The 14,347-nt window shown below is 36.3% G+C and overlaps 1 protein-coding gene across 2 annotated transcripts; it reads left to right on the top strand.

Annotated features, from left to right (window-relative positions):
* Positions 1 to 2,243: 2,243 nt before the first annotated feature.
* LOC134243427 (uncharacterized) lies at positions 2,244 to 4,696 on the top strand. 2 transcript variants are annotated; one of them, XM_062725671.1, is made up of 3 exons: positions 2,244 to 2,315; positions 2,460 to 4,092; positions 4,345 to 4,696. In XM_062725671.1, exons 2-3 carry the CDS (start codon positions 2,467 to 2,469, stop codon positions 4,372 to 4,374), a joined length of 1,656 nt encoding a protein of 551 aa, XP_062581655.1. In that variant the 5' UTR covers positions 2,244 to 2,315; positions 2,460 to 2,466; the 3' UTR covers positions 4,375 to 4,696. The 2 variants fall into 2 exon arrangements, with proteins under 2 accessions (XP_062581655.1, XP_062581654.1); XM_062725670.1 differs by having other exon boundaries at positions 2,460 to 4,696.
* Positions 4,697 to 14,347: the final 9,651 nt, after the last annotated feature.

Here is a 14,347-nt window from a genome sequence, read left to right as displayed (position 1 = left end):
TGCATGGAGTAAAAAATCATGCACTGTGAAACATGTATATGTATAATTAATATTGTTACTTTTTAAGATTTAAGGACGCATATTGTCTATAGCTTAAAACATGTATAAATCAAATTTAATTAAGAAAGTAACAATTAAGAGTAATTCAAAGTTCTTTATATTAAATGATATAAATTTAAACCCAAAATAACATTATCATATATTATGCTTAGGTTAATAAGTATGTCAACTTTTTAGTTATTGTGTGTGCATGCTCTTTATCGGGTGAATAAAACCAGTACCTGTAATATTGTTTCAGTTTGTGTCTTTATCTAGTATTATTATTCCCTTAGTATGATACAGATAATAATAACACCAAGTAGAGGAGACCTGAAAACTGTCTATGCTATCACAAAAAAAAAATCGTGGGAACACAAAGATTAAAGTTTAAATTACATAGGGAAGGAGTCTTAGTTAGGACAGTGTCTGCTCTGTGCCTAAGAAAAACTTTGAAAACGCTTAGAAGTTGAGATGGAGATAAAGATTGTTCCGAAATAACAGAGCAGGAATTAAAATTGAAAAATCAAAAAACAACAAAGTATCAGGGGCAGGCAATAATAAGGCTGAAATAATGAAAGAAAGTGAAGATTGAATTATTAGTCTTCTATACTCTATTACAACAACAAGATCTTGATATAGAGAAGAAAGTGTCTGAAAAAAGCACCATTGTACCTCATCTAAAGCAATGCGTAATCTAGAAGGCATTGAAATTATCGCAGAGGTTATAGATTTTGCGGACAAACAAAGATACAGAGGAACAGGACAGAAACAGATACCCCCGAATCTTTGATTTCAGAGACTTAATAAAAGCCATTGAAGATCTTTCTCTTTCTTTGAAGCGTAATACGACGTACTCAACGTATAGTTTTCAACATAAATTACTTATCTACCTGTTAAAAGTTTAATTTCTTATTCTTTGCATCAATAAAAGTTCCAATCATTGAAGAATTATTTGCAATTTAATGATGCCTGCATGGTAATAGATAATGTACATCTCCCCTAATTCCATTTTTATTTTGGCAATACAAGAAAAAACTTATCTTATTATGATGGCATATTTATGCCATCCATATAACTTTTTGTTAACATAGCATTTAATGTCAGATCAAGATAACTATTTCGTCAAGTCATTATGACTTTCTGGTGTGTCGTCAAACGCCGACTTTATATCTTGTCCAGTCAAGAGCAGCAATCGTATTTTTGCAACAGCTATTTTATTCATGATAGATAAGTTATCTTGTCATGTCAAGACAGCTATCGCAACAAATGTGATAGCTCATATAGGGAGGGCGGTCCACATTCCACTTATTTCTTGATACAACTTAGTTAAATACTTTAAGAAGAAAGAATGGTACATGCATAAGAATTTACATACGAAGAAGGAAAACTTATTAAAATTATCACTATGAGCTGCAAAGTTGACACGACAAAATGTTGTTGCAAATTTATAATAAACTATTTCAATGATAGAAAAATAGAACATTTATAACTATGAGCTGCAAAGTTGACACGACAAAATGTTGTTGCAAATTTATAATAAACTATTTCAATGATAGAAAAATAGAACATTTATAAACTATTTGCGATGGAAGAACATTTTATTAGCTTTAATTGAAGCAAAATGACATTATTGTCGTCCTGTGCATTATTGATTCCTTGTAATATGTTCTACGGTGCGACGGTGGGGCGAGCGCAGTTATTTACCATCAAAGACCTTTACACAGCTTTTACTTGCACTGCCTATCCTCAGTTCATTAAAAATTAGAAGCCAGGCGTTGTGATCGAGATTCAAACTACTAAAAGAAGTGCAAAAATATTAATATTTGCGTTCAAATCTGAATCCCCCTCCAAAATTCGTAAAACCACCTCTCTTACTAAACTGAAAATTAAACTTCCGGTGATATTTCAAAGGGGCTGGAATCACAATAATTTAAACAGAAAAAAATGCTGATAGAGTTGTGTTACATCTGCTTGGTAAAGGGTTTGCATAATGGGGGTATTAATTAATTCTTTGTGAAAGAAATTGACTAAATATCATGTGTAACGCTAAATCCCTTCCTAAATTCTTAAATTCACCCCTCTTACTATGAACTAGACTCTTATTTCCTTTCTCATTCGCAGAAATGTATACCGTGGATATCAGACAGGCAAGCCAGTTTAACTATGTAAAATACTAAATCGAAAGTTAGACTTCCGGGGTTATTCTAAAGGGGGAAGTTAAAGGAGAAAAGAACGCATTAATTTTAACAGAAAACAAGAACAAATTCCTGATTTGGGTGAGTTACGTCTGCTCCTAAAATATTTACGATAGAGGGGATTGCGAGATTTGGGCATAAATGAATTCTTCTTTGAGAGTAATTCGAGTAAAAGTTAAGCAGTAATATGTAACAAAAATCCAACAGGTTAACTTTATCTTACAGGAGGAAAATGGCGACATCGTCTGTTTGGGCACAAGACGTGATCACGTGTGATCTTTGTGACAACCCCACCCAGCAGTTCTGTAACAGCTGCCAGGTCAGTTTGTGTGGGGGCTGTATTAATAAACATGTAGAAAGTCTAAAGTCTGAGACACATGACATTGTTCCTTTTAAAGACAGAAGAGAACGGCTTGTATTCTCCTCATGTGCTTCTCATCCAAACCAGAAATGTGAGGGACATTGCCAAAAATGCGATGTCCCCGTCTGCTTCAGATGTGTCACAGGTGACCACATCGGCCATACTGTCAAAGACATGACAAAGATTGTACAACAGCTGAAAGAAGAAATCAAGAAAGAAACTGAAGAAATTGATACTTTTATTTCAAGATTCGCCAAAAGTGGAGAAAACATTGATGAGAAGATATCTAAAATGACAAAAACATTTAATGCAATGGAGAAAGAGGGAGAAAATCTGAGAAAAACCTGGCATGAAGAAGTAGACAGTATTTTCGACACACTACAATCAACAATGAGGAAAATGAAGGATAGAAGACTCACAGCTCTCAAAGCACATCAGTCCAGGCTTCAGGATTCAGTGTCAAAATTACAACGTGTGGCAAAAGAAAAAAAGAAATATCTGAAGTCCAATAAAGTCTCTGATGTTAGAAGTTACAAATCAGAACTAAAGGAATTGAAGGACATTCCTAAAGATGTTGATGTGAAGATTCCTTCCTTAAATAGCAACACAGTTCAGGGGAGAGAACTCAGCATAGAATTAGGAGAATACAAGGCTACACTGACACAGACATCACTATCCAGTCTGACAGATGAAGTCTCCATTTTACCTGTGCGAAAATTATTGGCCAAAGCTAAAATTATTGCTATCATTCCTTCTGAAATAAAGTCCTTAGGTCCCATTATTTGTATTGGAACCAATGAAGCTTGGGCTCGTGGTCTAGACAAATTCATAAGACGTATTGACATACATGGATCTTTGAAGGACAAGATCGACACCAAATGTAAATCGTATCCCTATGACATTTCAGTGACTAGACAGGGAGAACTGATATACAGTGATTATAACAGAAGAACAGTGAACATCATCAGACAGGGGAAGATAGAGACACTGATCACTCTACCTCGGGGATGGCATCCAGATGGTCTCTGCTGTACCAGATCAGGAGACTTACTAGTTAGTATGTTTACTCAAGTTAGTATGTTTACTAAAGATAAAAGGCATTTCAAAATAGTCCGCTATCAGGGACAAACAGCAACACAAGAAATAGATAAAGATGACCGCGGACAAAATATATTTAAAGATGGAGAATATGGAGTCAGTGTTAAAGAGAATAACAATGGAGACATTTGTGCCTCTGATATGGATGCCGAAACAGTGATAGTGATGGACAAGACGGGAAGAGTCCGATTCCGTTATGATGGTACACCAGCCAGGAGGAATAATCCATTCCGACCTATGGACATTGCCACTGACCCACTCAGCCAGATCATTACAAGTGATGTAAACAATGACTGTCTTCATATCTTAGATCAAAATGGAGAGTTTTTAGGATGTGTTGACAATTGTGGACTTGTGAATCCTGTTGGACTGAGTGTGGACACAAAGGGAAGTTTATGGGTAGGGTGTTTTGATTCAGGGGAAATAAAAGTCATACAGTATATGGAGTAAAAAGAAACACCCACTGCGATTTCTGTATAAAATACACTAGTATTAGTTTTAAAGAAGATGGACCTGCAAATTACTTTTAATTCTAAATACAATCAAATTTAAATCATGAACTGAGTATTTAGAGCAAAACTCTTAATATTATTAAAAAGTGTGCAATTTAACAAGCAACACTTATCTAATCTATTCATTTTTTTTAACAAGATAAAAGAAAAGTATGATAGATTGGATTGAACGCAAGCTATGGAATTCTTGATTGTCAATGTTTTGTCGAGGCTAACAGATTAACCACTAATGCAAACAACATGCAAGAAGTAGCGGTATGTGAAACATGACCCTTAAATAACTTGACTTTATCTCTCGAAAAGTTATGAACATTTTTATTCTCATAAATGTGTATTTTTAGGTAAATTGGGTCCTTGTTTACTGAAAATGTATATTTTTATGCAGATGTGGAATATGTAAGTGTTCTTTAAAACAACCTATTCATTTGAAAATGATTTTGTTATTCAATAACAAAAAACATATTGACCCACTTTTGTATGCACATGGTATCTCAAAGACAAATAAATTCAATATTTGCGAAAGTGTTTTAAGTTGTATCTTTATTTACTGTCATTAACTTAGAGCAGGAAGTGCATGAATAGTGTGGAAAAGACATCACTTTGAAACATTCAAAGGAACGTCATGATCAAGAGCAAGTTGGAATCAAGACGCCCTAAGAAGTTAAAAGCTTTTAAATTTATAGGAAATAAAAGAAGACTCTATCCTCCGAAAAAGACACTATCCAAACAACCCCCGCTCCTCTGATTTTTCTTGCTTAGACTTGGGCAAGTTGTTGAGTTTTTAGCTCACCTGAGCCGAAGGCTCAAGTGAGCTTTTCCGATCAAAATTTGTCCGTTGTCTGTCCTCGTTGTCGTCGGCGTCGTCGTCGTCGGCGTAAACTTTTCACATTTTCATCTTCTTCTCAAGAACCACTGGGCCAATTTCAACCAAACTTGTCACAAAGTATTCTTAGGTGAAGGGAATTCAAATTTGTTAAAATGAAGGGCTACGCCCGCTTCCAAGGGGAGATAATTATGAATTAGTGAAAAATTAATGGCATTTTAAAAAATCTTCTTCTCAAGAACCACTGGGCCAAGAGAGATGAAACTCATGTGGAATCATCCTCATGTAGTGTAGATTCAATTTTTTTCAAATCATGACCCCCGGGGCTAGGGTGGGGCCAAAATGGCCGACCAAAGTTTTACACAGGAATATGTAGGAAAGGAGTACAAGGAATATTCCGAGAAGAGAATATGGTTCATCAGCAAGACGGAATTTAATGGTGAATTTTAATGAGGCGGAAAACGTTAATTCGCCTATTCATGCGAGTACTCCAGCATTTTCAGAGCCGGACCATCAGACCGACTTTAATCAGGAATCCAGTGAAAGCGAAACTTCACATGAAAAACTTCATGTGTTTATGGGGTTGGTATTTCTGGCAGGAACTGTAGGTTTATTCCTTTTGTATAAATATTTCCCAGGATACATGCTGCTATGCCTTACGCGGGAATTTCTGATGACAGGAACGCTGGCAATCTCGTGCGTTATACTTAGTATTATTTGCAAGCTGGCATTTAGAGATGGTCTTGTAAGTTGGCGCAACAGAAACACAGAAAGGAATTTAACATCAAGTACCCCTATACCACGACGAACTCCGAGTCTCTCGCCAGGCGTTAACCAGAATGTAATGTCAGGTGTTCAAACCTCCCCATCTAGGGTCCCCAATACAAGGAATACACCAGCGCAACAGATAAATGTGAAAAGAACATTTAAGGGAGTTGGCACAGATATTTGGAGTGAATACATACGATATTTTGAAAATATTTCAGAATTAAATGGCTGGGATAATGACAGAAAACGCAAAGTAGTGTTGCGGGGACAGGCGGAAACATTCTGTTACAGATTATCCAATTCCGAGCGGAGCGACTGGAAACTCTTAACAGAGTCGATAAACCGGAGATTTGGTCACATTGCCATGAAAGAGAGCTACATTTCGGAAGCAAAGTTGTGATTTAAGAAGCATAGTGAGACTTTCCGAGATTTTGGACAAGCTATCCAAGATTTATACAGACGAGCTTATCCGGAAAGCAGGGAATATGTACAGGAAGCTAGTTTCAAGACTTTTCTTGACAACTGTAGTGATTCAGAGGAGTTTCGTTTAGCTGTTAAGAGAACACGACCAAAGACTATTGATGAAGCGGTTACAGCAGCAATGCAGGTAGAGTGCATTAGACTCACAGAGAACCAGAAACCTAGAGATCAAAGGATTATGAAACCCCCAATTTACCAGGTTTGGTCAAATTCTACTAAACCAGAATTTAAGACGGATATGACAGAGCCACGGGATTCAATTCAGAGACGGTACTATAACAACAATAATAATGTGACGGCAGGTACGAATTATCAAGCGAGGGACAAGAAATTGTGCTATCATTGTAACTCAAGTAAACAATTAATCCGAGATTGCCCAAAGAAAGCAACTTCAAAGAAAATGCAAAACACAGGTGCGACTTCCCAAAACAGAAAGAATCAGGAAACACCCGAGCAGCAGTTAAACGACATTCGACCGAGGCAGTAGGCCGTGTGTCGGTCACAATGCACCACAGGCCTAATACATTGGATTTGCAACATTCCGTTTCAGAGAACAGGGAGACCAGAAATGAAGCTAAATTGCTTGAGAAGCTTTCTGTAGTAAACTCTGAGGAAGGAGAATCTCCAGTTTCTAATAAGGAAGCGGATGTAATTGATGCAACGCACATCGGTGTGAACTCCAAGCAGGGCGAGGTCCAGAAATACCAGAAATTTAAGGTTAAAGGATCCTGTGACATGAGGATCATTGGATGGGTAGAAGGGAATCCCCTTGAATGGAAAATCGATACAGGTGCGGTTAATACCTTTATTACGGAAGATAAATTTTATATTATCTTACCGGAGGTTAGACCTGTGCTGGAACGCGTGCATAAGAAATTTCACATAGCTGATAGAAATGAATTACAGATTCTAGGAACTGCAAAGATGATTTTAAGTTTGGGAGAAAAAGACATTTTATTTCGTGTTTTTGTTGGAGGAGTTAAGTGCAATCTCCTGGGTTAGGATTTCATGAGACAATTTAAGTGCAACTGGGATTATAGTGAAAATTCGTTGGTGTTAAATTTTAAATCGTACAATCAAGGAGGAGAATTCAGTCATAAAACTTTGCGGGTTTTGTCCATAGCGGATTGTGTTATAACCGGGCGACATGAAACTTTAATTAAAACTAGGATACGATGCACGGAAAATCTAGGTGATGGAATTTTATTGCATGGTTCATGCATGTTTATGGATTAGTTGTAAACGCCGACCAAAAGGAAGTGTTTGTGCGTGTATTTAATCCGTGTGATAACGATGTTTTGGTGAAAAAGGACACAGATGTAGCACTGTTTTCACCTGTGAATTATATTAGTGAACATATTCATGAACAAGGAGTATTTGATGTAGATTTTGTAAGGAAATCTGAGGATTTGCCTGAACATCTAAGGAAGTTGTATTCAGATGGATGTGAACATTTAGCAGAGGAAGAAAGTACATGTACTACTTTCAAGGAATTTTTATGGAATTCAAAGGAGCATTTGCTGACCCAAACCAACCAATGGAGCGTGCTAATTTTAGAGAGCATTGCATTAAATTGAAAAATGAATCGCCGTTTAAGGAACCACCCACGCGAGTCCCTATATTTAAAAGGGAAATACTGGACACGGAAGTTCGGAATTTAGAGAAGCATGGACTTATAGAGGAATCTATTAGCCCTTGGTCATCGTCCCTTGTCCTGGTGCAGAAAAAGGACAAAAGCTGGAGAGTTTGTGTAGACTATAGGACTTGTGTCTTATTACAGGAAATTCATCAAAAACTTTGCCGAAATAGCAAAATGTTTACATGCACTCACAAGTAAAAAGTCTAAATGGGAATGGACGAATGAATGTGAAAATGCATTTCAAATGCTGAAATCAAGACTATTGACTGCTACCATACTAGGATATCCAGATACGGATGGAGGTGTATATATTCTAGACACTGATGCTAGCAACAACGCAATTGGAGCTGTTCTGTCACAAATTCAAGATGACAAGGAAATAGTTATTGAATATGCTAGCCGAACTTTGAATAATGCAGAGAGAAATTACTGCGTTACTCGGAAAGAAATGCTAGCGCTTGTGTATTTTATAAAGCATTTCAAACATTATTTGCTCGGGCGGGAGTTCATTCTTAGAACTGACCACGGATCATTAGTTTGGCTGCACAAATTTCGGGAGCCAGATGGACAAGTAGCGAGATGGCTTCAACAACTGGGACCAAACGTATTTCGGATTGTGCACAGACCGGGTAAACTCCATGGAAATGCTGACGCATTATCCAGAATCAGTGACAGTTTTATCTGTAAACAATGCAAGCGCGACGTTCACGAAGAATCGACAGAGGAAACTTTCACTCATGTAGACGAATTAAGAAAACTATGTGAATCCCCGGATTGCTACAAACAGAACACAGAAGTTTTAGATATCGGATGTTTGTTATATCCCGGAAGTTATCCAAATCCGGATGCGTGTCAAGTAGAAACAACAACTGAAAACAGTAAAACGGCTGGGCGTAAGAAAGTCAAAAACAGACCCCCTCCAGCGAGGCAACGGAAACAACCAACAGAGTCTCTTGCAATTGAAAATATACGTAAGCACCAACATGAAGATCATGAGATGTCTGAACTACTGCGCTTAAAAGAGAAATTGGATTCTGCTAAACCTGCGATAAGTTCTATTTCTCATACCAGTTTTGAATTCAAATTCTGGTATTCTAGGTGGGAAATGTTAACCGTTGATCGCGGTTTGTTATGTTACCGGTGGATAGAAAAAGACAGTGAAACACTTAAAATTTGTATTCCTAGGACTTTACGTGACAGTGTAATGTGGTATTTACATGATTCAAAAACTGCCGGATACATGGGAGGACTATTTCAAAGTTAATGAATAGTCAGTACTACTGGCCGCAGCTGAAGCGATATGCTCAAGATTATGTATCGTCATGCTATATTTGTGAAGAGAGGAAAAATCCAACAAGGAAAAAGCTATCTTCCATGAAAACGTATTTAAGAGGTATTTAAGAGGTGACAGGTTTCAGAGAATAGCCGCGGATATTGCAGGACCATTTCCCAAATCAGAAAATGGATACTTGTACATACATTTGTATTAGTCGTCGCTGATTATTTTACTAAATTTTGTGAAATTTATCCCTTACGTGATATGGAAGCTGAAACAGTGGCAGAAACATTATTCAGAGGTTGGATTAAACAATACGGATGTCCGTTAGAAATACATTCTGATCAATGAAGACATGTTGAAAGTCAATTATTTCAAGAAATGTGCAGATTACTTCAGATCAACAAAACACGGACAACTGCTTACTATCCGCAGTCTGACGGGTGGTAGAGCGATTAAACCGAACTATAAAGGAAATGTTATCGAAATACATTTCAGCTCATCAGACAGACTGGGACAGGTACATAGACGGGATCGTTCTGGCCTTTAACAGTACACCCCATGAAACAACGACTATATCTCCGTATAGAATGATATTCGGTACAGAGCCCTCACTACCCTTAATTTTATAACTACGGAATTAATCGAGGAAGAACCAGTTCGGAAAAATGATTCGGAATATGTGAGAAACTTGGAAATTGAACTATATTTTGTGCACAATATTGCGAGGGAAGTAACAGGGAGATTATCGCAAAGACAAAAACATTATTATGACGGATAGTCCGATTTTCAGATGTATATAAAAAAAACCGAGAAAGATAGAGTACGTAGGAGTCTCGATTCAGCTGGAGTTTAAAAGTTTTTAAAATTTCTAAGTAAAACAAATTTGCCAAAAAAAAAAACCTTTTCTCACACTGTTTTCTGGAAAACTATAGAAAATCTCGATGGCATCTAAAGAAATTACGCAAAGAAAGTGAATTCTGGTTTTATTATTTTCAAATTCTTACCTCGACAAAAAAAACAAAACAATAATTATAAATCTCTATTAACTATTCTCTAACGACTCAGAAATAAATTTGACATCTGCATAAAGTGGATTTGACATATCTTGCCCTCAGTCTAATACATGTGTTATTATATTTGATATTAATTTTATATAACGACGACTTTTTACAATGCTTATTTCCACCAAAATATGGCTGAAATATTTGCCGACTCGGTGTTAAAAACCGATAAATAATTCCATTCTTATGTCGTTACATACATCCTGGTGAGCTTGAAATAAAACAAACAACAGGGTATGTTTTTGACATACTGGCATCCGTATTGTATTTGGAAATTTTACTTGAAATGACGTTATTGTAATCTAACAACCAAGTTTAATGATTATCGTAATGACTTGAACCTTTCAATCGTCCATCTCCCTTACTTATGCAGCAATATACCTTTATAACCTGTATACAGGGATTTTATCTGTATGATACGATTCGATACGTAAGAGTTTATTCTATGTATGAACAATTTACGAAAGGAGATAATTGACGAACAAGTTGATGAAACAAGAATATCAATAGTACAGTCTCGTTTAAAGTCATCATTTCGAAAATTCAATGTATCACCCCTTAACTAACCATGAAGTCAAATGCTGACTGCTGTTTTTGTTACTAATTGTTTGATATTTTTTATATACTGAATTGACAACAGATTTTCCCTTATTTTCCGATCATGTAAAGGGATACACTGCTGGAGTGACGGTGTGTGGTAGATTTTAACTCCCACATGGCACCTTATCCGGTCTCTGATATCTTGAAAGTCTGTGATTGCTCTGCTACTATTTTTATTGTTTTATATGGACTTTTGTGGAAGTTAAAATCTACTACAGACCGTCACTCCAGCAGGGTGTAAGGAATGTTCACTCCCACATGGCACCTTATACCACCTATGATATTTTGAAGGTCTGTTATTGCTCTGGTTCAATTGTGTATTGTTTAAAGGACTTTTGAGCTTGAATACTGTTCGATATCTCAATTTATATCATTCATGTATTCTTCATCTTTTATTTCTTGGTATACTGGGGTATGGTGTTTAAAGAAAGAATTTATTAAGTACAAAGGTCAACCTATTATAGGACCCTTTTTAAGACTTCACAGAACCTTGATCATATTAAGCTGTATAAAATAAAAATTATCGCAATATAGGTTTAAGAGTAATCCTTACTGGTCGAGTATCCATAAGACTTGTCAGTTCAGGTAAGTTAAAAAAAAATATACAGTGTATCTCTATTTCATTACTAGTATTCGTCGAAAGTCTGGTAAAACATTGATATCAATCATTTGTAAAATATAAAATATTTATTAGAGATTGCAATCTAATACAGAATTGCTCAACGGTTAACCGCAAGACATTCCGACCGATTAACCGGTTAACCAGATCAAAATGCGGATTTTTTTTTTATGTACATAGCTCTTTTTTTTCCTATGTAGATCTATTCATATGTACAAGTCTGGTAAAGTTTAGATGTTTAATAATGATTTAAAAATAATTTACCTCGTTTTAGAAATTGTTCATACGTAGAGCATGCGCTTGCGTATTGAATCACTAGTAACACTAGAAATAGATGAAGATAACTATGGACAAAGCATATTTAAAGGTAGGGAATATGGATTATACGTGGAAAAAATAACAATGGAGATATTTGTGCCTCTGATATGAATGCTAAGACAGTGATAGTGATGGACAAGATAGGAAGAGTCCGATTCCGTTACGACGGAACACCAGCCAGGAGGAAGGGTCCATTCCAACCTGCGCACATTGCTACTGACTCACTGAGCCAGATCATCATCACTGATTATATTAATGACTGTCTTCGTGTCTTAGATCAGAATGGACAGTTTCTCAAATGTGTTGACAATTGTGGACTTCGGAGTCCTGCTGGACTGAGTGTGGACAGTAAGGGGAGGTTGTGGGTAGGGTGTTATAATTCAGGTGATGTAAAAGTGATCCAATACCTGGAGTAAAAGAAACATGATCCATCACGATACGTATATATATATATATATATATATATATATATATATATATATATATATATATATATATATATATATATATATATATATATATATATATATATATATATCTCAGGGTTACTTTTTTTAAGAACTAGGCGGTCGAATTGCCTAGAGCTTTAATGTATGAAAATCATATTTAATTAAGTTAACTTAGTACTAGTATTTGGAGCAAAATTCGTAATAATATTAAAAAGTGTGAACTTATAACGAACTCTGCTTTCCTCTTCTCAAACTGTTTCATTATAAAAAAGCATTGCAGATTCCCTATAAATTGAACCCAAGCCATGATTTTCTTGACTATCAAGGATTGTTAGAAGTTGACCCGTTTTTCACAGCAATAAACAAAATGTAACAAGAATTGGTATGTGACCCTTGAATAACTGGACTTCAAATATTCCTAGAAAAGTTATGATAGTTGTTTCATATGCCTGAATGTGTATTTTTTTTTATGAAAAGTGAATCCTTATTTTAAAATGATATTGGTATGGAATGAAAAAATCCCCAAATTATTTGCCCTCTGTTACGTGTGCTTGCTTTAGTCAAAGACAAATAAATTCAATTTTTGTGAGATTGTTTTAAATTATATAGTTTTCTAATGTGATTTTCCTTGAGAAAGAGAAGATACAGGTAACACTACCAACCCATCCCAACCACCACAGAATAGTTCTTTTCCAGTTTGGGGAAGTTGTATAGTTTTTAGCTCACCTGAGCTGAAAGCTCAAGTGAGCTTTTCTGATCACCCGTTGTCCGTCGTCCGTCCGTCCGTCCGTCTGTAAACTTTTCACATTTTCAACTTCTTCTCAAGAACCACTGTGCCAATTTTAACCAAACTTGGTACAAAGCATTCTTGAGTCAAGGGAAATTTAAATTGTTAAAACCAAGGGCCAAGACCCCTTCCAAGGGGAGATAATCAAGAAAATACAAAAATAGGGTGGGGTCATTAAAAAATCTTCTTCTCAAGAACCACTGGACCAGGAAAGCTGAAACTTATATGAAAGCATCCTGGGGTAGTGTAGATATTAAATTGTTAAAATCATGACCCCCGGGGGTAGGGCGGGGTCACAATAGGGAATCCAAGTTTTACATAGAAATATATAGAACAAATCTTTAAAAATCTTCTTCTCAAGAACCACTGGGCCAGGAAAGCTGAAACTTATGTGGGAGCATCCTTGGGTAGTGTAGATATTAAATTGTTAAAACCATGACCCCCAGGGGTAGGGCGGGGCAACAATAGGGAATCCAAGTTTTACATAGAAATATATAGAACGAATCTTTAAAAATCTTCTTCTCAAGAACCACTGGGCCAGGAAAGCTGAAATTCATATGGAAGCATCCTTTGGTAGTGTAGATATTAAATTGTTAAAATTATGACCCCCGGGTGTAGGGTGGGGCCACAGTAGGGAATCCAAGTTTTACATAGAAATATATAGAACAAATTTTTAAAAGTCTTCTTCTCAAGAACCACTGGACCAGGAAAGCTGAAATTTATGTGGAAGCATCCTTTGGTAGTGTTGATATTAAATTGTTAAAACCATGACCCCCGGGGGAAGGGCGGGGCTACAATAGGGAATCCAAGTTTTACATAGAAATATATAGAACGAATCTTTAAAAGTCTTCTCCTCAAGAACCACTGGGCCAGGAAAGCTGAAATTTATGTGGAAGCATCCTTTGGTAGTGTAGATATTAAATTGTTAAAATCATGAAATTTAGGGTTTCGACAGGGCCACAATAAGGAATCCAAGTTTTACATAGAAATATATAGAACGAATCCTTAAAAATCTTCTTCTCAAAAACCACTGGGCCAGAAAAGCTGAAACTTATGTGGAAGCATCCTTTGGTAGTGTAGATATTAAATTATTAAAACCATGACCCCCAGGGGTAGGGCGGGGCCAAAATAGGGAATCCAAGTTTTACATAGAAATATATAAAGAACAAATCTTTAAAAAAGATCTGCATCACCCAAGTTACTCAGGTGAGCGATGTGGTCCATGGGCCTCTTGTTTTTTTTCTTGTCAACAAATTTGGAGTCTAACATTTGCTAGATTAATGCAGACAGACCCCCCCCCCTCCCCGCCGGAAAGAATC

This window comes from Saccostrea cucullata, unplaced genomic scaffold (genome assembly GCF_032062105.1).
Source record: "Saccostrea cucullata isolate Sc308-1 unplaced genomic scaffold, CSIRO_AGI_Scuc_v1 ctg2635, whole genome shotgun sequence".
Taxonomy (NCBI): domain Eukaryota; kingdom Metazoa; phylum Mollusca; class Bivalvia; order Ostreida; family Ostreidae; genus Saccostrea; species Saccostrea cuccullata.
Note: the sequence above shows the minus strand (reverse complement) of the source record. Positions and strands in the feature narration are given on the sequence as shown.

What these genes read in the sequence shown, in the direction of transcription:
- LOC134243427 (XM_062725670.1), top strand. Translation starts at nt 2,467, where the DNA reads ATGGCGACATCGTCTGTTTGGGCACAAGACGTGATCACGTGTGATCTT.